The sequence below is a fragment of the Oncorhynchus nerka genome, linkage group LG21 (genome assembly GCF_034236695.1).
Source record: "Oncorhynchus nerka isolate Pitt River linkage group LG21, Oner_Uvic_2.0, whole genome shotgun sequence".
NCBI lineage: Eukaryota > Metazoa > Chordata > Actinopteri > Salmoniformes > Salmonidae > Oncorhynchus > Oncorhynchus nerka.
In genome coordinates, this window is record NC_088416.1 from 11202395 (window position 1) to 11223588 (window position 21194).

The 21194-nt window shown below is 45.4% G+C and overlaps 1 protein-coding gene across 5 annotated transcripts; it reads right to left on the reverse strand.

Moving 5' to 3' along the window:
- Positions 1-236: 236 nt before the first annotated feature.
- On the reverse strand, positions 237-18021 carry LOC115103896 (vacuolar protein sorting-associated protein 54-like). Of its 5 annotated transcripts, none has more exons than XM_065006306.1 (24): positions 17913-18021; positions 16145-16316; positions 15420-15664; positions 14934-15018; positions 14731-14765; positions 14349-14480; positions 13853-14238; positions 13355-13481; positions 13149-13196; positions 12602-12709; positions 12305-12360; positions 9031-9127; positions 8158-8513; positions 6139-6268; positions 5740-5921; positions 5511-5623; positions 4646-4709; positions 4415-4520; positions 4219-4306; positions 2517-2638; positions 2308-2388; positions 2090-2197; positions 1797-1891; positions 237-1520 (listed from the first exon to the last, which is right to left on the reverse strand). In XM_065006306.1, the coding sequence occupies exons 2-24, from the start codon at positions 16284-16286 to the stop codon at positions 1415-1417; spliced, it is 3012 nt and encodes a 1003-aa protein (XP_064862378.1). In that variant the 5' UTR covers positions 16287-16316; positions 17913-18021; the 3' UTR covers positions 237-1414. The 5 variants fall into 5 exon arrangements, with proteins under 5 accessions (XP_064862378.1, XP_064862380.1, XP_064862379.1 ...); XM_065006308.1 differs by lacking the exon at positions 17913-18021 and adding an exon at positions 17585-17783; XM_065006307.1 differs by lacking the exon at positions 17913-18021 and adding an exon at positions 17581-17783.
- Positions 18022-21194: the final 3173 nt, after the last annotated feature.

Sequence of the window (21194 nt, forward strand, 5' to 3'; positions counted from 1 at the left end):
AGAATAGTTTAGTGGCAAATCAAAGGTGTGGCCTCTGAAGAGCCCATCTCAACCCTGCTCCTGGAGAGCTAGTCCTGTAGGTTTTTGCTCCAACCCTAAACTAGCAATTATCTAGATGGAGCGTATCTCTCCAGGAACAGGGTTGGAGACCCCTGGTGCAATGGTTCTTGTCTGGATGATTCCATCTCAATCAAGGGCAGCAGATGGACAGAGAGAAAAGGCCAAAGTAGAAATGCTTCCATATTTGTCCCATGTTTTATTCAGTTTCCAGGGATTCAAGACAAACACTCAGGCATGCGGTCAGATTTTCAGTTTGCCACACTTTCTTACCCTCACAGGCACTCAAACAGTATGCTATTTATCAAAAGTAGGCACTTTTGAAGTAGACCACTTTACTGGATGGTGCTTTTTGTTATATACACCAGTAGATCCTCACAGTGTAAGACAGGCAGTGAATAGAACTGGGAAACAAGACTTTTGGTTGGAGCTCAACGTTCGTTCATGCTTCCAAGAGATGCAACAGGTGATAATGCTTTAAATAGAACGACTTAGCTCGGGCATAAGGAAACAATTGTGCATATAGTCTATCAATGCTCAAAGTGGCATTGTGATGAAATGACTCACTCTTACTGTACAGACAGCACAGTAAAGGTTTAATTTAGGGCCATGGAAGGAATTTGTTTGCAGATGCATTCAGTGCAAATTATGCTCCATCTGAAGCTCTCTTTAGAGAAGTGTTTTTAGTCAACTTAAATGCCATTTCGCTTAAACATGGGTCTGAATCTGAGTGTGTCGAAGTGGCCTTGTTATTCCTTACTTCGCTTTCAACCTGAAAAAAATAAATAAAAATCAGTTCTCCAGTAAGTGACATGTTCTGAACCATGTCAGCATTTCAGTCCAATCAAAGTCCATTTATTCATCTGTTTTTAATAAGTCATCTATAGTTGAATTACAGTGTGATGAGGTAACGGGCAGCAGTTGCGTCCTAAAGGTGTCTCGTATCTCATTGTAGCCCCCCCAGGGAGGTGCTCTTAAAAAAAGCCCATGTCAGTGTCTGAAATGGCACCCTATTCCCTAGATCATGCACTAGTGGTACACTGTATAGGGAATAGGGTGCCATGTTATGTAGCCTGTCCTACACAATGGCCGCTTCAGTGTTTGGTCCCACACCGTTGCTGCCTGGGGGAGTTTCTCCCTTGAAGAAGCACCACTACCAGACCTCCTCAACTCTCTTTCTGTACACAAGACAGCGTGGGCTTCAGTGAGATCCCTGGGCAGGCTGGCTGCTGGAGGTGCAGTCTCTTTACAACAAGAATCTGATTAGAGTTAGTTTCTCCCCTCCCTCCGGGGTGGGTTAACAAGGCGTTACACACTGTAGGTAGGTAGGTAGGTAGGACGACTACTACCCCCATCATCACCTCTTCTGCTCCCAGATCTCAGCCATGTTCAAGTCTAGCTTCTCAAGTGTCCTCAGTGATTGAACATTCTCAGTGTAAAACGCGACATCCACCGTCACCAGCCTGGAGCGGGGGGGAAAATCAGAGAAGTGCTTTCAAGTCCATTGAAAGTGTCTTTTAGCTTTAGTGACAAGAAGCTGTTTTATCAGACACATTAAGCCTAGTTCTGGACAAATGACTTTCATTAGAGATTCTCCATTGAGCATGCTTTCTATTTATAGTCCAGGAGTAGATTTAATCTGTGTATTGTAAATACATGTTTTATTACTATTTTTTGGGGCAATATTACAGAAGTGTTCTCTCTCAACCCCCACAGAATCCGAGGTGAGAAACACTCACCCATGTTGAGGTCCACCGTCGTGGTGCACCCCGAGACGGGCCAGCTGCCTTTTAAGGTGAATTTTAAGGCTGGCATTGATCCTCAGAAACAACATCTAGGCCCAGAGAAAAAACAAACACACAATGTTACCCTCAAAACATCTAGTCAGCTGCAAATGCAATGAAGACCACCTGGACCGTGCCCAGTATGTTGAGAATAGCGGTAGAATTAAACTACAGCGTTGTTACGTAGTACATTGTATTTTTCATTATTACACATTTGAATAGGATCTGTGGTATTATTGGCATAATACCTGTGCCTGTTCCTCAGGTAGCAGCTCGTAGAGGGCTTCATGCATTTTGGCCATTTGTTTACAGACGTTGCGAAAGCAGGCCGACGGCATGGGAGCCTTGACTTCATACTGGCGGGAGACGAGATAGATATGTTGATACACTGACATTGCTGTAGCCAATCTTATAAAGTGGTATTGTAGGGGAGAGTTTGAGAGTGGTTTGGACCTGTAGAACTCACCTTAGACAGCACCTTCTCAAACATGCTGTCCATGATCGACACCAGTTTAGCGGAGATCTCCGCTATGTGATCGTTGTAGTCCTGTCCACCCCCCCAAAAAAGAAAAACGTTTCTTAAAACTCAAAATGCCTACACGTCGTGTCACTCACGGCTTACAAGTGAATCTCCGAACTAGAGTACTGTCCTCGTGCGTGGAGGTCCGTGCTCACCTTAGTGATGTGGTCAAAGTGCCTGAGGACGCTGTACTGCTTGGGCGTCAGCTTGGTCTCAAAGTGGGCCCTGATGACGGGAATGTAGTGAACCACCAGCTGAAGACAGCGAGAGGCCAGGGCTGAGGAAAGACACACACTATGGTTATTTCTACACGGACATCACAGACAGGAACACACAGCTAATACGAATGTGGAGGTTACCCTGTAGTGGGGCAAAACCTAGGGTTCTTAGCAAAGCACTGGGTTGTGTTCAGTAGGGCACACTCCATAGCGAGACAATTTTGAAATGTTTTGAAATGGAAAATGAAATTGCTCGTCTTATTGGACACGCCCAAGTAGTACATAGCAGAGTATGTGAGTGGAGTTGAGCAGGATTGTTTTCATGGAGCAGTGCCAACTCCTAACCGCTCTACTAAAAACCGCTTCTAAAAATTCACTCCATTCAACAAACACCCGTTGATTTGTGAGACTACCGGGACCTACCATTTGGTTCGGAAGAATTGAACACAAACCATATGATTGGAATAAAAATGAAAAAGGTGAATGTAAAAAGCGCACATTTCAAATAGCATATATACACTAAATAGGACAGGGAGCCTAAGAAGGAACCAAAATGAATGACTTATATTAGTTCAATGCTATAGCCTACAAAGAAATACATTGTGAAGCATTTGCGAGTGCGACACAATTGGCTGGTAGGGACATAAAGCCCTCAGCATTAAATCATTATAGTCTATAAATTGCGCAGGCTGTGACTTATTTAGAATTCAATACAAATTAAACAAAAATGTACTTATTAGTGCCTTTGAATGTATTTTTTAGAAGCACACGTTTGGCCAGTCTGTGGCGTCAGGAGAGCCGGCCGGCAGCAGAGAATATCCTCTCCACTCTTGCAGAGCCACTGGGGATGTTAAACACCATTTTGGCCACTTACCAGGCTGGGCAGAGATGCAGTTTTAGGTAGGCCTAAAGGTTTTTAGGTAATATAATCCAATAAAAACAGAAAGCTTATTGAATGTGGGAATATGCCAGGCCTATTGAATAGATCATTAAATTCATTTTTGTTCTTTATTTAACTAGGCAAGTCAGTTAAGAACCAATTCTTATTTACAATGACATCCTAGGAACAGTGGGTTAACGGCCTTGTTCAGGGGCAGAACGACAGATTTGTACCGTGTCAACTCGGGGACTCGATTCAGCAACCTTTCGTTTACTGGCCCAACGCTCTAACTACTAGGCAGGTAGTGGTTAGAGCGTTGGGCCAGTAACCGAAAGGTTGCTGGATCGAATCCCTGAGCTGACAGAGATCTGAATTGTAGTTTGAAAATTCTTTGCTACAATGACCCATTTAGTCATCTACCCACATCGTTCCTTTCTTTCTTTAAGCATGTGCATGTAGTAAGTCATGCTTTAGGGATACGTATCTTTTCCGATTCCACAATGATTCTTTAGTTGTGGACACATCACCGCACTCCCTCTCTTACTCTTTGTAAGTCACCTTGATTCAGCATGTGTGTTTTTTGTTTTTTTATTCAAATATTTACAGAATTAAAGCAAGGGGCTCTAGATAGCATCGCACAAGTAGGCTACAAATGCATGCTGGGCTGGGCATGACGTGAGCGCTACTGACGCGCCAGCCTTTGGGAATCTCACGCCGCGCTCCAGTTAAATTGGGCACGCTCCAGCTCCGCATACATACCCAGGTTTTTAGTGGTGATGGTCTTGAGTCCCACCACTTGTAGTGCTCCTGCCCCCAGGACCAGCTGGCAGCTCCGCGAGTTGAAGTGCTGTCAGGGACCATTCAATACAACATGGCAGTTTGTTAGTGGGATGCTTGCCAGGTAAATGTAGCCAACTCTCAGACCATCCTTCTACCACAGGGGGTGGTGTGTTACCTTGAGTAGGTCTGAGAGGCGGGTGAGCATGTCTGTGGAGATGGAAGGGATGTCGTTGACACACTGACAGTACTCCAGGAAGATCCGGATTAGTAGTAACACCGTGCTGATGAGGAGGAACACAGAGGTCACCAGTCAATATGGGTCGCAATCATTTTTCCCTACATGCCTTCTGTTTTGAATGTGGGAGTGGAAAGGCGCATTAATTGTAGTTAGTAAATCAAAACTCACCCGACAACAGCATATTTCTGGCCATCAATGTGCAAATAATCACTTGGTTTCCTTTCTTCTGTGCCTGGTGTTGAGAAGACAGAACATAAACTCAGTCAGTCTGGGGACAGACAAATATTTTGGGGGGACTGACCATCGGGAACCTGGACTGACTATGGTAAACATGGTATACAAGAGCCTAAAATTCACTTTGTGGTCTACCAGCCACTCAGGTCTTTTATCAGCCAAAATATTTTTGCCATAATTACATAAACATTTGCTGTTAAAAAAAACGATGATCATGCTTTGTAATGTTTCTAAAGTAATGTGGTATATTGCTGAATTTCATTTCATGTGACCTGAGCCCAAAATATCAGAGACAAAATGTTCAGCTGCCCCTTTAAGTGTCTCTGAGATTTGGGATCTCTCTCTTTGCTATCGGTTGAAGCAGCAGACTCAATCTAACGTCGAAAAACAACCACGCAATGTAAGTAACCAAAAAACACCAGGACAAAGTTTCACTTTGTAAACTTGAGTAAATTAGACCAACTTTCACCGCGCCTCCAAAAATGAATCCATCAGCACTTAATTCAGTGTACACAGCTCACCTGCCAGGCAGTGTTACAGCGAGAGGTGGGATATAGGATTCCTATTTATTTGAGCGATTAGCAGTTATGAAACGGAACAGCAGAAATACTTTATATAAACAGCTATTGCAACATTTTTCGTGCTCATACTTGACTTTTGACAATGTAATGCTTGCACTGTAGATCCCTGCAAATGGACCACCCGCCAACATGGCTGGTGAAATAGACACTTCACCTGCCAATATCTAAATCTACACGTGGGTGGCGGGTGCTAATTTTATGCTCAAATGGTATATTACCTTGGGGTTTGCGTTCGGGTAGTGTGATCCTGCCATCTGCTATGGAGTTAACCAGGTCCTGGAATTCTGCAGGGACCTCTGCCTGTTTCCACCGCTCATTGTCCAGCAGCAGACTGGAGATGAACCCACACACACACACACACAGTTAAGATAGACGGTTTTCAAGTTCCTGAAGTATTGCACATCTCTTCCCTAGTAAGGTGTGTGTGTATACTCTTCAGTCTAGTACCTGAGCTTGGTCTTGCGCTCCTCGTGGAAGCGGTGGACAAATCGGTTGGCCTGGCTCTGTAGCGCCCCCCTTAGGGACACACTGCGCCTGCAGCACAGCTCCTCCGTGTCCCTCACAAAGCCTTCCACCGCCTGGGACAGAAACACAAACTCTGCCGAGCTCAGACGCTCCAGGGAGCCATCCTGGCGGAGAGAGAGAGAGAGAAAGTGATTATTCAAGGTTACAAAACAGGAAACTCTACCAGGCAGGGTTTCGAGTTATTTCAATTTTACATGGTCAATTCAGAGCACCAATGGAAATTTGAACCCTGCCTGTACAGTCACACATAAAGCCAGCTGAGAGTGCATTGGTCATGCTGCGTGTTATTTTTCCTGTCATGGCATGCGTTAAGCTAGCTACCTTGGCTCTGGCCATGAGGACTTTGACACATCGGTCGTGGCTGACGTCTGAGGCGGTGTAGAGCAGCTCCTGGATGTTATTGGCCACGCGGCCCAGCTCCAGGTCACTGGGCATCATGTCCTCACTGGACCTGCAGCCGGACAGACAACACAAATACAATTACTAGAAAGACACTTTTTAGACATTCTATTATATAGATGGCACTTAGGAAGGGACACCATTTTTTTGTCTACTACAGAGTATAAAAAGGTCCTAGCTGGTCCCAACCTTTAAACATATATACACTCATTGGGCAGTTTATTCGGTACAGCCATCTAGTACCAGGCCCCCCCCCCCCCAGCCTGAATTCCTCGGGGCATGGAAATGATGCTCAATTGGTATCAAGGGACTTAACGTGTGCCCCACACCATTATGCCTGTACCGTTGACACCAGACAGGATGGATCCATCCTGGCTTAAACCAAATCCTGACTCATCAGCATGACACAATAGGAACCGGGATTCGTTGGGAGCACGCAATGTTTTCCCACTCCACAATTGTCCAGTGCTGGTCATCGTGTGCCCGCTGGAGCCTCTTCTTGTTTCTAGCTGATAGGAGTGGAACCCGGTGTGGTCGTCTGCTTCAGTAGCCCATCCGTGACAAGGACCGACTAGTTGTGAGTTCCGAGATGCCGTTCTGCACACCACTGTTGTACTGCGCTGTTATTTGGCTTTGTGGCCCGCCTGTTAGCTTGCACGATTCTTTTCGACCTCTCTCGTCAACGAGCTGTTTTTCACCCACAGGACTGCCGCTCAAAGCCGCTTAGGTCACTCGTTTTGCCCATTATAACGTTCAATGGAACAGTAACAGAATGCCACGATGCATGTCTTCCTGCTCTATACAGCAAGCCACGGCCACGCGACTCACTGACTGTAGGTCCAGTTTTGTGTATGGGGTGGTGTATCTAAAAAAAAAAAAAAACGGTCCTGCAAAGTGTATACTTCCATAATTTATTCGAACTGGTACTGGGCTACCTTGAGACGAGTCTTGTGAGGTGTCAGAGAGACTCACCTTTCCACAGAGGGGTCATATTAGTGTGTAGCCCAAACTGTTTGGTTGCTACAGATAGAAGTTGGCAGATCGGCAGTAGCGACTTTAGACGAGTCCCGTGACGCTTTGTGGGGGTCGTAGGGAAAAATGGTGTTTGTGAGTCTTTATATAAAAAGGGGTCATGTAGGCCAAACTGTTCGGACGCTTACAGACGTTTGTGAGAAGACCGATTTTCGGGATGTCGCCTGGTCTAACAAACACTGCTGTAGCTCGGCCAGCTTCCGCCGCAGAAGGCTGACATCAGAGGTGGATATGGATATCTCTAGCTTAAACAGGGGGATTGTTTTATTATGTCAACTTGATTTCCAAAGGGGAGCGGATATCGACTCTAGGGTTAACCATGGCAAAATGCATAGAATCGCCGGAAACTTGCTTTAAAAACGGCTAAATGTTCTCTCAGCTCCATGGGAGAATGTAGAATTGCAGAAAATTAGCTATAAAAACCACATATTTCACTCAGTCAATTAAGAAATGTGTAGAATTTCAGGAAATTAGCTTAACTTAAATGTCTTTACACCACCAAAATGGGGGCCTCAAATGTTGCCTGGCCGAATGCGCCCACTGCCCAACCCACCACCTAAGCCCCTTTTTGATCCAGAATAACCCTGTATTCTCTGGTTGGGGTACGCTCACACCATTCAAATACAGAAAAGCTGCTTTTAAACATACTTCCTTAAAACATTTTGGAAGGAAAACCATTTCACGTATATTGTAATTAATTACAGGTCATATTTGATAGAAATCTGGAAACACTGGACAGTTACTTTGATTTCCTGAGTCAATACATGCTGCACAGCTGAATACAATCTTTTTCACACTGCCTTGCCAACCCAAACTTTACTTTGGTGGAAAAATAACCAGGCCAGCACAGCATAGCCTGACTCAGTAGTGTTAACCGTGTGTGGTTGGTGAAGGTGGTGAGTGACTCACGAGATGCCGGCGGCTCCTCCTGGCTGGAGAGCGTGTTCCCTGCTGGAGGACGACTCGGTGGTCCCTGAGGCGGAGTCACTACCACAACCATCCAAACGTGACAGGGCCTGCCTGGGCCCCACCGTGGAGCTCTGCTCCTGGCCCCCGCCTGCCCCCAGGTGCAGCTGGGCATCATTTAGAGCGTCGCTGATGAACAGGCCCTCGTGGGTGAGGTAGGCCAGTTCTGCTTCCCCCTGATTGAGAGGGGTCCCTGGGGCCTCAGCCAGGCTCCCCGCTGCAGCCCGCTCCAGCAGACGGCTCTTCTGGTTGCTGTCCAGCGCCTCCAGCACCACATTCCTCACCACACTGAGCGTTGCCTGGATGAGGACATATGGTTAACTTATAGGGCAGAGGAACCAACTACCAGGGTTGGGGTCACTTCCATTTACATTCCAGTCAATTCAGAAAGTAAACAATACCAATTAGAAATGTCCCTCATTGAAAAGCATTGAAGAGAATTTGGTATTTCAGTGTACTTCTTGAATTTAAATGGAATTGACCCCAACCTTGCTAACTACACCAGATAAATAAAAAGGCACAGATCATCAACTTCTAAGTCCTACAACGGGCCAGTAAAGTAATGCACTTTAAACAGCTGGTTTGCACATCAACCAATGAGAAATGTGTAGACACTGCCAAAATAACAAATGCTAAAGTGTTGTTCTATTCTTCTATGCCAATTTATATAGCAAGACATCTAACTACCTTCCATTTTCTTTACCTCTTAATACACCTTTTTCAAGTATTCTATTCAGCAAGAGGACAATTCCATAAATCCAATTTTGATTCAATCTAACCAACCGGGATTGTGTTTTAATGAAGTATGATCCTCACCTTGATTCTCTTCAGGAAGAGAATGAAGTTCTCAAAGACGAACTTCAGCAGCTCAAACCACTGGGGGAAGGTCATCAGACGCATCTGGTCTGCCAGCCTGACCAACCAGAAGCAGAGAGAAGGGTCTTATTCATTAGTGCAAACCATAGCAAAATGTTTTGCAACAGAAAGAGGTTCTTCAATCCTTTAAATGGTCTCTTGAAAAACGCCTAGAAAAAAATGTCACTTTAAATTCCTATTACGAACAACTCAAACAAGAACGCCTTTTCTTTGCCAGCTTGATGTTTATTTTGGAAATAACAGAGCTCTACCAGGAGGGTCATACCGGCAATGCCATATCAGAATGGTAATTTGCATAGCATTTTTACTCATGTGAACAATATACTTTTTTACTTTAGGTCTGCTTCAATGGCTTTCATAGTTAGGTAAGCATTGTTAAATGAGGACTGATGTCAAATTATTACAAATTATGGTAATTTTGTATGTCCAAAACATTAATATTCAATTACATTCATATTAATACGTTTTCAAGTGGTGTATAGTGCCAAGTCCCTCAAAATGGTTGTTACCTTTCTAAATGATCCAGGTTTTTCCACATGTTCAGACTACATTGAGAAAATATGACAACGTGCAGTTTTTTAATTATTATTTTAATATACACAACTTTAAGTCTGAATATTGATGAATTGACCCCATGGGTCATGAAATGTGGTGTAATCAATGTGTTGCCCAGTAGTGTTGTCAATTGAAATCATATTTTTCACCAAAATAAGTATTTTTGTATTTTAAAAAAATCAATGTACCCTATTCTTAGTCCAAAGTGCTTAAGTAAAGCCCTCACTGTCAATCAAACATTTTCCAGGGTCAGCCTGCCAGCTGAAAATATTTGCCTGTGTGTGTAGGCTACATGCACACACACACACACACAATGTCTTCAATAAAAAAAATGTAAAAGTACAACTGTTTGCGTGTTATTAATTTAGACAGATTGTGTCCAATTATTATGACTTAGATGAAGATCAGACCACATGCAGAAATCCAGGTAATTCCAAAGGGTTGAAACTTTTTCTTGCCCCTGTATATGTACGTACGTACGCACACACACACAGGAAAATCCTATGTTTGGCTTTAAATGATGCAGGAGGGCTGGGGAGTTGAACAATCAAGTTTAATTCAAATGTTTTGTTCATATCCACTTCTAAATCCATTGTCAAAACATGCTCTTACCAGCCCGTTGAGAATAGGGTTAATCGGTTATTGGACATATTCAGGTTCTTCCAGTTGGTGTCTAGTGAATACGACCCAGGGGTATTGTGATGATAAACTTTAAGAACATAGCAGATAGAAAAGTACAAAAATAAAAACTGACCAAATTCCAAGATTTAATTTCAAACCTTGATTAAATTGGGATACGATCAAGTGCATTCGGAAAGTATTCAAACCTCTGACTTTTTCCACGTATTTTTGTTACAGCCTTATTCTAAAATGTATTGTTTTTTCCCCCTCATCAATTTACACACAATACCCCATAATGATAAAGCAAAAACTAGTTTAGACATTTTTGCAAATGTATTAAAAATTAACTGAAATATCACATTTACATAAGTATTCAAACCCTTTACTCAGTACTTTGTTGAAGAGCTTTGGCAGCGATTACAGCCTCAAGTCTTCTTGGCTACTCCTGCATTGTCTTGGCTGTGTGTTTAAGGTTGTTGTCCTGTTAGAAGGTGAACATTCGCCCCATTCTGAGGTCCTGAGCGCTCTGGAGCAGGTTTTCATCAAGGATCTCTCTGTACTTTACTCCTTTCATCTTTCCCTTGATCCTGACTAGTCTCCCTGTCGCTGAAAAACATCCCCACAGCATGATGCTGCCACCACCATGCTTCACCATAGGGATGGTGCCAGGTTTCCTCCAGGCGTGACGCTTGGCATTCAGGCGTGAATCTTGGTTTCATCAGACCAGAGAATTTTGGCATTCAGGCCAAAGAGTTGAATCTTGTTTTCATCAGACCAGATAATCTTGTTTCTCATGGTCAGAGTCTTTAGGTGCCTTTTGGCAAATTCCAAGCAGGCTGTCATGTGCCTTTTACTGAGAAGAGGCGTCCGTCTGGCCACTCTACCATAAAGACCTGATTGGTGGAATGCTGCAAGATGGTTGTCATTCTAAAAGGTTCTCCCATCTCCACAGAGGAACTCTAGAGATGTCAGAGTGACCATCAGGTTCTTGGTAACCTCCCAGACCAAGGCTCTTCTCTCCCGATTGCTCAGTTTGGCCGGGCGGCCAGCTCTACGATGAGTCTTGTTGGTTCCAAACTTCTTCCATTTAAGAATGATGTAGGCCACTGTGTTCTTGGGAACCTTTAATGCCGCAGACATTTTTTGGTACCCTTCCCCAGATCTGTGCATCGACACTGTCTCAGAGCTCTACGGACAATTCCTTTGACCTCATGGCTTGGTTTGTGCTCTGACATGCACTGTCAAATATGGGACCTTTATATAGTCAGGTGTCTGCCTTTCCAAATCATGTCCACCCTATTGAATTTACCACAGGTGGACTCCAATCAAGTTGTAGAAACATATCAAGGATGATCAATGGAAACAGGATGCACCTGAGCAACAATTTCGGGTCTCATAACAAAGGGTCTGATACCTTATTTACAAGTTGTTTTTGAAATGTTTTATTACATTAGCAAAAACTTCTAAAAACCTGTTTGCTTTGTCATTATGGGGTATTGTGTGTAGATTGCTGAGGTTTTGTATTTATTGAATCAATTTTGAATAAGGCTGTAACGTAACAAAATGTGGAAAAAGTCAAGGTGTCTGAATACTTTCTGAAGGCACAGTCTGTCTCTCTATTTATGCAACAATGAAAATTCAATAACAAAAAAAAAAACTTGCGGGGCCAAATCAAATGATCTGAAGGCAGAATTTGGCCAGCTGTTGAAGAGCCCTGTCCTAAACAATACGTTTATCTGACAATCTAACGTACGCCCTCATAACTAGATTTCCACACCCAGATTGGTTTCACAGGCCTCGCGTCATATTCCAAGCGCTCCTTTCAATGACAGATTAACGCAGTCTAACTCATTGTTGTTGTTAAGACAACCATAACCAACTGGTTTTAGCTTCCTTTCCTTTGTTGAGGAAGGATTCTCAGAACACCAGGCCATACTTTGACCACACCTCCAGTGCATTCGGGAGATATTACCAGCAGCTCAATGTGCTCAAGCAATTACAAACACATTCAAAATGTATAGCTAGCTGTACTACTCACTTTGTGACGATGTCAGTGTCGATTTCTTCAATCTGTGACACCGAGTCAACAACAGACTGTGGGATAAGAGGATGTTACTTTCCATATCTGTTTTACCAACTCAAAATGTATTTCTCGTATGATACAGGTATGCTAATTCAGGAATAGACCAAAAAAAGTGGAACTCGGGAGGGGGTGCTGGAGGAGAGGTTTGGGAAATACCCTTAACATGTCAAAACCCTTCCCCAATTTCACCATAAATGTTTATGATCATGAAGTATAAGTCTATTCTGATACTTTTTATGTCTGGCCTTTTACCTGCGTGACGATGCTTTTGGCTGCTAGGATCATCTCGTCGCTGTAGATGTCCAGAAAATCCAGCTTCCGCTGCCTGAGCAAGCCAAACACCAGAGACTCCAGCCTGTCCTGTATCCCCCGACACACACACACACACACACACACACACACACACACACACTCAGTGAGCAATACTATAAAGCCCAATAACTCCAATCAGAGTAATTCTTCACTTCAAGAGATCAATTATGATAAGACACCAATTCATCAAATCAATTACAATAAACTAATAAACAAAGAGATTCATATTTCAAACCAATTAAGACAACGATTTCCGCATAACAAAGATAATTAAAATCCCCTTCAGAGTCATTCAAAGTTACCATACCCATAATAACAAGGCAATTGCCAATTGTGCTACTGAAATGTAAATTAGGTTGACGATTGAAGAGATCAACACATTGATGTTTTCCTCTGATCTGAACAAACTATACAAGAGTACCCAACATGTGCCATTTTTATTCACTTGATTCCAAGTAGCAAACTTGTTCGGAAGAGTCAGACCCACCTTTATTGAGACTGAACGTTTGTATTGCATCTGTGAGAACAGTGACCACTGTGACAAAACACAACCTCAGTTTGGTGCTTCAACCACACCTACATATTCTCAACATTTTCCATTTATGGTTGAACTCAAGCTATAGGGTTCAAACCACAACTTAATTCAAATGTAAACATTGTTTATATATCTATTTTTATCTCAATGGTACAGACCTTCTCCATGACCTGTCCGTCGTCCTCCAGACTCCTGCTGAGGTCACTCCTGGAGTACATGCTAAAGTCCTCCACCATCATCTTGTCTATCAGCTTCTCCATCTCACACAGCTGCGAGCCCAGGTGTCTGCAGGGGGGAGACAGGAGACGTCACAGGGTCCAAAGGCCACACTCTGAATAAACAGAGTATTTCACGATGGGACTCGTGTTTAAAATGACTTCTATTGACATGAAACTCTGAAAAGTATTCTGACTAGAAGTGGTGTTTATTTGAAACTTTCAGCATGATACCGTTCTGTAACCACGCTGTATTTGTGCTTCAAGCTTACTCACAATAAATAGTTGGCATAGACTGCTGCTTACTCTGATTTGATGTATGTTGTTTGTCTCATATGAGTGTCAGCGCATTTAATCAGACAAGTGTCACCACTGTGTGCGTCGATAGATCTGAGTATGTAACAACAAACATGCTACACACACACCTATCCCCCCCCCCACCTGAAGCTGTGTATCCCCTGCAGCTCCTGCTGCAGCACCTCCTTGGTGGTGGCGATGAGCTCCAGGGCCCCAACGAACTCCGAGGTGGAGAGCAGCAGCTGCACAGTGGGCTGGCTCTGATGCACCGCCGCCATCAGCTTCAGCTTGTTGTGCAGCCGCGCGCAGTTGGAGCGCGTCAGCGCCTGCCGCAGTGCCCGCAGCGGACCTTCGCACATGATGCGTTCGATGGCGGCCGTGCGGCCCCGGAGGACTGCCACGGCGCGGGCGGTTTCGGTGAGGCGGTCCTGGAGCTCGTGCTGGGAGGACATGGCGTGGAAGAAGGCCTCGGAGCGCAGGGAGATCTGGCGCGCGATGCTCACCTCCACCACGTCGAGATAGTGGCTCAGCTGAAGAAAGAGAGGGATGGAGAGAGGGAGAAGCCAACAACAGGAAACATGACGGTGAAGCAATGAAACAACGCAGGACATGACAATTGTTCAAGTTTTCGCCGTCTCACCTTTTCCTGTAGTAACCGTGACGATGCCATGTCCCTGCTGCTCTTCCGCCCAGCGCTGTTGAAGTGGGACCATGGTAGGACCGCGTTAAAGGTCGTTGGGTCGTCTAGTGCAAAGTCAGGCTTCATGAAGATCTGTTTAAGCCAGACATTAGGCAGATATTCATTTTGGAATCCAGAACAAAATATGTGTGCTGCTCTGTCTAGACAAGGGAGATATTAATACAATTAAAAAGATATTATATTAAAAAGTTTACGGTATTAATGACAGTTTGAGGATCATGAAAGCATACAGTCAAAATCAAGGGGACGAGACGGTTCAATAGGGCTCTAGAAATCCCCACAACTCACACGGATACAACCCAAAACAAGAGGAAGTAATTACCTTGGGAACCTGCTCCAACTCTGTTCTTGATTTATCTACGAAGAAGAGAAAGTGAAAGAGCACATTAGTTGAATCAACTCACTTCAACACTGAAAGGAAATTTGATATTTGACAAAACAAATAAGATTGATCTGTCCGTATGGTCCAAAATAGATACGATAGGCCCCAGTCATTATGGTGCAGAGCTGTTTAATATTGCATACCATGGTTGTTTGTGATGCTGGAGACCGCATCCAGCTCATCCTTGTTGGGACAGATATTCTTGCATCGCTCATGGATTTTCTCCCTCTACAGAGAAACACAGACACAATTTAGTTTAGGCCTAATAGCTTATAAAGTTGAATTATAGTGGATACATTTTCTTAGTGCTATTTCGACCATGAGTAAAGGGAAGAGGACAAAGTCTTAGAAATAGCTTAAAAAGCCATGTTCATTACATTCAAACAATAGAAAGAGGATTTGACACCTGGACTGTGTTCATCAGGCACCAAACAGTCAAACTGGAAGGGACTATCTGGACTTGCCCAATAAGAAATGCACATTTTTATTTTTCATTGCAACGTGTTTTTATATGTTTTCTGTTGCATGCCCCGATGAACACAACCCAGGCCAGACAGTGGCCTCTACTTCTGTCCAATCTACTGAATAATTCAAACTGAATGACAGGGGCAGCAGAGTGCGTTGGTTACCTGAGCTGTTTCCTGCAGGTAGGGGCCAAAGTGTTCCTTTGTGATGTTGGGGAGGTAGAAGGAGGGCATGACTTCCGTCTCGGCAAAGTCCAGGCCCCAGGATTTGGTGAAGAAGTCAGACTCCCTCTTGGCCAGCCGTGGGTCGTTCAGCGCGGCTGGAAGGTTCACCTTGGAGTTGTACACCGTCCACCTGTGCTGGTCGGCCACCACCGACGGGCCCTCGCACAGCCCCCGGGCTGCCTCGCCTGCAAGGGCATGTGGGAAATGTAGTCAATAGAAACCTTCAGCAGTATTAAAACATTTCATGCATCTTGAGATGCATTACATGGTTGCGCTCCAATTCTCTAGCCTGACCCACCATCCTCACCGATGCGCTCGTACTGAGGCTACCAAATCTCTAGCCTGACCCACCATCCTCACCGATGCACTCCTACTGAGGCTACCAATTCTCTACTACCCTTCACCAAGAAGTGTGCACTATTTCACTTCCGCTAATGCATTTAAAAGCTTTGGATTGGTGCAAGAATGGCTGGAGGGAGTGCCTTACACCAATCCATTCCTTTTAAATCCATGAGGGAGAGTGTACAAGTGCAAACTTTGTGAGAGGGGTAGAAAATAGGACTGCAGTCAGCATATGGTTGATCAACAGTGACACAAGATGAACCTTAATAGATAACAATCTTGTAAGACTGCTGGCCAACCATAAATGTAGGCTAGTTCTTTACCCGTGGGCTCCTTGGGGCAGACGTCGGGCAGGGAGTGGACGGGCCTGTAGTGTCGTGAGGAAGGGTCCCTGTCCTTCCGGAAGATCCCCTCGCTGCCACCACTGCTGGGATGAGGCACTGGGGAGGAGCTGTGGGAGGCCATAGCATCGGTGCACCTCTCCACGGAGGCTAGCTGAGTTAGCAAAAATAGCTCTGAGTCAGAGAGTATCAATACAAAACAAAGACATAGCCTAAACATTAATGTTTGCGGTAACAAAATAACAAACACTAAACCGGAACGTCTGCAGAGTTTTTAGTCCAATGGCATTGAAAATAGGGACATAGAAAACTTGTGTCAGTAGTCAATCAATTCAGTCAATCCATTCAAAAGTCAGCCCATTTTTCTGTGCACGGCAATGACCTTCAGTCATTGTCACAAGTCACTAGTGTGAAGCAGAAGTGAAAGTGCAGATGTAGTGTCGCTCAGAGGTGCAGTTGAGCAGACATTAGGCTATAATCTGAACAGTGAGGAAAGCGATGCCTTTTGACTCACTTCCACTGTGTACTGATTCAGTTATTGCTTTGTCTGCATTACAAGCCCAGTCTACCTAAACTGAATGATCAAATTCAAAGTAATTCACCATTGGTGATTAAAGTAGAGGGTGCCTAGAACAGAGCCTATGTTAACCAATATAAGAAGACAGTCTCAGTTGCTGACACAACACTATGTGTAACTGCCTACAGGAGCGAAGATCCTTTGTTGTCTAATCTGTCTGTTGAAAAGATTAGGGTGAAAGGTGGGCAGGTATCATCTACCTATAGGCTACAATCAGCTCCTGTCAATATGGATGTGTTGTCAGTTTCAGTAACATACATTGTCGAATGCAGGGTGAAATTAGAAAACAAATGATTGACACCAGAGACATATAGTACGTCGGTCATATGACTGACTTACACCAACGTCACGTGCATCACGTTAAATAAAGGTGAAATAAAAATAAAATAAACACATCACAAGACACTGAACAGGTCATTGGGCAATGACATCGTAGCTGCCTATATCAACAACGTCAAATGTTAACCCATGTAGCTTGCTAACTAACTGGACAGCTACAGTCAGCCTAAATTCCCTAGCTTAGGGCTATATGGATCAAAACTGTACTATGCAAAATGTCAAGAAAATATAGTCAGCTATTTCTGCGATTCAGATAATGTTCCAACTCCACCAGGGATGATGTGGTCAATTAACTAACGTTAGCTGGGTAACTTATCTGATCAGATGACATTCATCTAGTTAGCTAGTTAACGTTATTTCACTTTTTAAATAGCTAGATAACTGAGTAGAGGTGCTTCCCTCACCACACTGCTAGACAACTGCATCGCCTTAACTATCTCAGGAGGGGAACAAGATAGCACGATAACTCTAGTTAGCTAAGTAGGTAACGTTAGCCAGTTACCTACTAACGTTATAGCTAAATATGAAACACCGCCGTCCACATTCGCATTTCCCCGTCATGCGGCAACATTAACCGTCATTGACCATTTTTCTAATTACTCTTTACAGACGAGATACGATTAACTGTCCGAGCATCGATATTCGAGTAGCTACCCACGACCGCAGCGGCCTGAAGAGACCAGCTGGTTACACGTCGACTGATAATCGAAGCTAGCAGAACGCTAGCCCGACAGCCAAACAGAAACGGAAGCAGTCCACACAAATAGATGACCGCTGAGCTTTTTTTGTTGTTGAAGAGCAGACAAAAAAAAGAAGGTGCGTCATGTCTGGTACCTGTTGTTAGAAACACATTAGCTCTTGATTCTTCTTTCCACCATCACATTAGACGAACCAGGAGAAAACATCAAGCAAGCCGCCGGTACCGTAACCAGAATGCACTGCGCAAACAATCTTCTTCGAGTTCTTACGTGCATAACGATGCAGTCACAGCACACTGCCACAACATACATACTGCAGGGATAGGCGTGGGGGGGCATGAGGGGCTGCAGTGGTTCGTGGCGTGGGGGTGCATGAGGGGCTGCAGTGGTTCGTGGCGTGGGGGGCCATGAGGGGCTGCAGTGGTTCGTGGCTTGGGGGGCCATGAGGGGCTGCAGTGGTTCGTGGCGTGGGGGGCCATGAGGGGCTGCAGTGGTTCGTGGTGTGGGGTGCATGAGGGGCTGCAGTGGCTCTTGGCGTGGGGGGCCATGAGGGGCGGTAGTGGTTAGTGGCGTGGGGGTCCATGAGGGGCTGCAGTGGTTCGTGGCGTGGGGGCCATGAGGGGCTGAAGTGGTTCGTGGTGTGGGGAGCCATGAGGGGCTGCAGTGGTTCGTGGCGTGGGGGGCCATGAAGGGCTGCAGTGGTTCATGGCGTGGGGTGCATGAGGGGCTGCAGTGGTTCGTGGCGTGGGGGCCATGAGGGGCTGCAGTGGTTCGTGGCGTGGGGGTGCATGAGGGGCTGCAGTGGTTCGTGGCGTGGGGGCCATGAGGTGCTGCAGTGGGTCGTGGCGTGGGGGTGCATGAGGGGCTGCAGTGGTTCGTGGCGTGGGGGGCCATGAGGGGCTGCAGTGGTTCATGGCGTGGGGGGCCATGAGGGGCTGCAGTGGTTCGTGGTGTGGGGGCCATGAGGGGCTGAAGTGGTTCGTGGTGTGGGGAGCCATGAGGGCTGCAGTGGTTCGTGGCGTGGGGGCCATGAAGGGCTGCAGTGGTTCATGGCGTGGGGGTGCATGAGGGGCTGCAGTGGTTCGTGGCGTGGGGGCCATGAGGGGCTGCAGTGGTTCGTGGCGTGGGGGTGCATGAGGGGCTGCAGTGGTTCGTGGCGTGGGGGGCCATGAGGTGCTGCAGTGGGTCGTGGCGTGGGGGTGCATGAGGGGCTGCAGTGGTTCGTGGCGTGGGGGGCCATGAGGGGCTGCAGTGGTTCATGGCGTGGGGGGCCATGAGGGGCTGCAGTGGTTCGTGGTGTGGGGGGCCATGAGGGGCTGCAGTGGTTCGTGGTGTGGGGGGCCATGAGGGGCTGCAGTGGCTCGTGGCGTTGGGGGCCATGAGGGGCTGAAGTGGTTCCTGGCGTGGGTCTGCATACCCACATCTATACAGCCCCCTCCCCACCTTGCAAGCAAAACATTTTAGTGGCCCCCCACATGTGAGTGAAGAGATACAAAACAATTAAGTTAATTTCCTGCAATTTTACGCATTTTGCTATGGGGTGTAGAGAAAATGTTGTAGTTTTAAAGCAAGTTTGCTGCAATTCGACACATTTAGCCATGGGGCAGAGAACATTTTGCAATTGTACGACTCATTTCATGAAGTTCTACTCATTTTGCGATGGGGTGGAGAGAAAAGTGTGCAGTTATACAGCTTATTTCCTGCAGTTCTACACATTTCAAACTTTATTTGTCACATGTTTTTTATTTAACTAGGCAAGTCAGTTAAGAACAATTTCTTTATTTACAATGACAGTGGGTTAACTGCCTTGTTCAGGAGCAGAATGACAGGGGTTTACCTTGTCAGCTAGGGGATTCAATCTAGCAACCTCTCGGTTAACCACTAGGCTAACCACTAGGCTACCTGCCGCCCCACTAGCAACCTCTCGGTTACTGGCTCTAACCACTAGGCTACCTGCCGCCCCCACATGCGCTGAATACAACATGCCCGTAACCAACAGTGCAGTTCAAGAAAGAGTCAAGAAAATATTTACCAAATAAACGAAAGTAAAAAATTATAAAAAGTAACACAAAAAAATATCAATGTGCGGGGTACAGGTTAGGCAAGGTAATTTGTACACGAAGGTAGGGGAGAAGTGACTACACATAGATAATCAACCGCGGGTAGCAGCAGTGTAAAAAACAAATGGGGGGGGGGGGGGTCAATGTAAATGATCCGGTGGCCATTTGGTTAATTGTTCAGCAGTCTTATGGCTTGGGGGTAGAAGCTGTTATGGAGCCTTTTGGTACTAGACTTGACGCTGCGGTACCGCTTGCCGTGCGGTAGAAGAGAAAACAGACTATGACTTTGGTGATTGGAGTCTTTGACAATTCTTTGGCCTTTCCTCTGACACCATCTAGTATATAGGTCCTGGATGGTAGGAGGCTTGGTCTCAGTGATGTACTGGGCCGTAAGCACTACCCTCTGTATCGCCTTACGTTCAGATGCCGAGCAGTTACTATACCTGGCGTTGATGCAACCGGTCAGGATGCTCTCGATGGTGCAGCTGTATAACTTTTTGAGGATCTGTGGACCCATGCCAAATCTTTTCAGTCTCATGAGGGGGAAAAGGTGTTGTCGTGCCCTCTTCACGACGGTCTTAGTGTGTTTGGACCATGATGTGATGGACACCAAGTGATGGACACCAAGGAACTTGAAACTCCCGATCCGCTCCCTGTTGATGTTAATGGCCTGTTCGGCCCCCACCTTTTCCTGTAGTCCACGATCAGCTCCTTTGTCTTGCTCACATTGAGGGAGAGGTTGTTGTCCTGGCACCACACTGCCAGGTCTCTGACCTCCTCCCTATAGGCTGTCTCGTCGTTGTCGGTGATCAGGCCTACCACTGTTGTGTCATTTTGCCATAGGATGAAGGCAAATGTTTGCAGTTTTTAATATGATAACTGATGATCAATGGGCCCCATCCCGGTTGCTAATTCCCCCATGCTTACTACAAAGTTTCGATAGCTGGCCGCTAGACTGACTTACCAATCAAAGAAACGTTTAGCTGACTTGGGCTATTTGAGTGACTGCTGATGCGCAACCAAATTGCACCTTGTGTATTCTATTATTAAGTAAGTTGAGACCCCGACTGAGTTCCTAAAAAAAAATACAAGTATAGTTGCCCAATCTCCTACCTACTGCTTATAACTGACCATTTTCACATTCTCATAAGTGGCAAAAGTCATGTTTTATGTGAACTAGCTAGTGCCGTCAATCCAAATGAATCCCGTGTATAATAGGGCGAATGTCATTGCATATGTTACTTATTTCAGCTAAGTAAACCAAATATCTAGTATACATAAGTTCTGTCCAGTGTGGATTTGATGATCTTGGATTCCAACAGTGGACGGGAAAAAGAGCGAGGACTCACACAAATGTG

Coding starts and splice junctions, on each gene's coding strand:
- LOC115103896 (XM_065006305.1), bottom strand. CDS start 17,503: ATGCAGTTGTCTAGCAGTGTG. Junction 14,239..14,348: donor CACGGTTACTACAGGAAAAG/GTGAGACGGCGA, acceptor CTCTTTCTTCAG/CTGAGCCACTATCTCGACGT. Junction 5,922..6,138: donor TCCTCATGGCCAGAGCCAAG/GTAGCTAGCTTA, acceptor TCTCTCCGCCAG/GATGGCTCCCTGGAGCGTCT.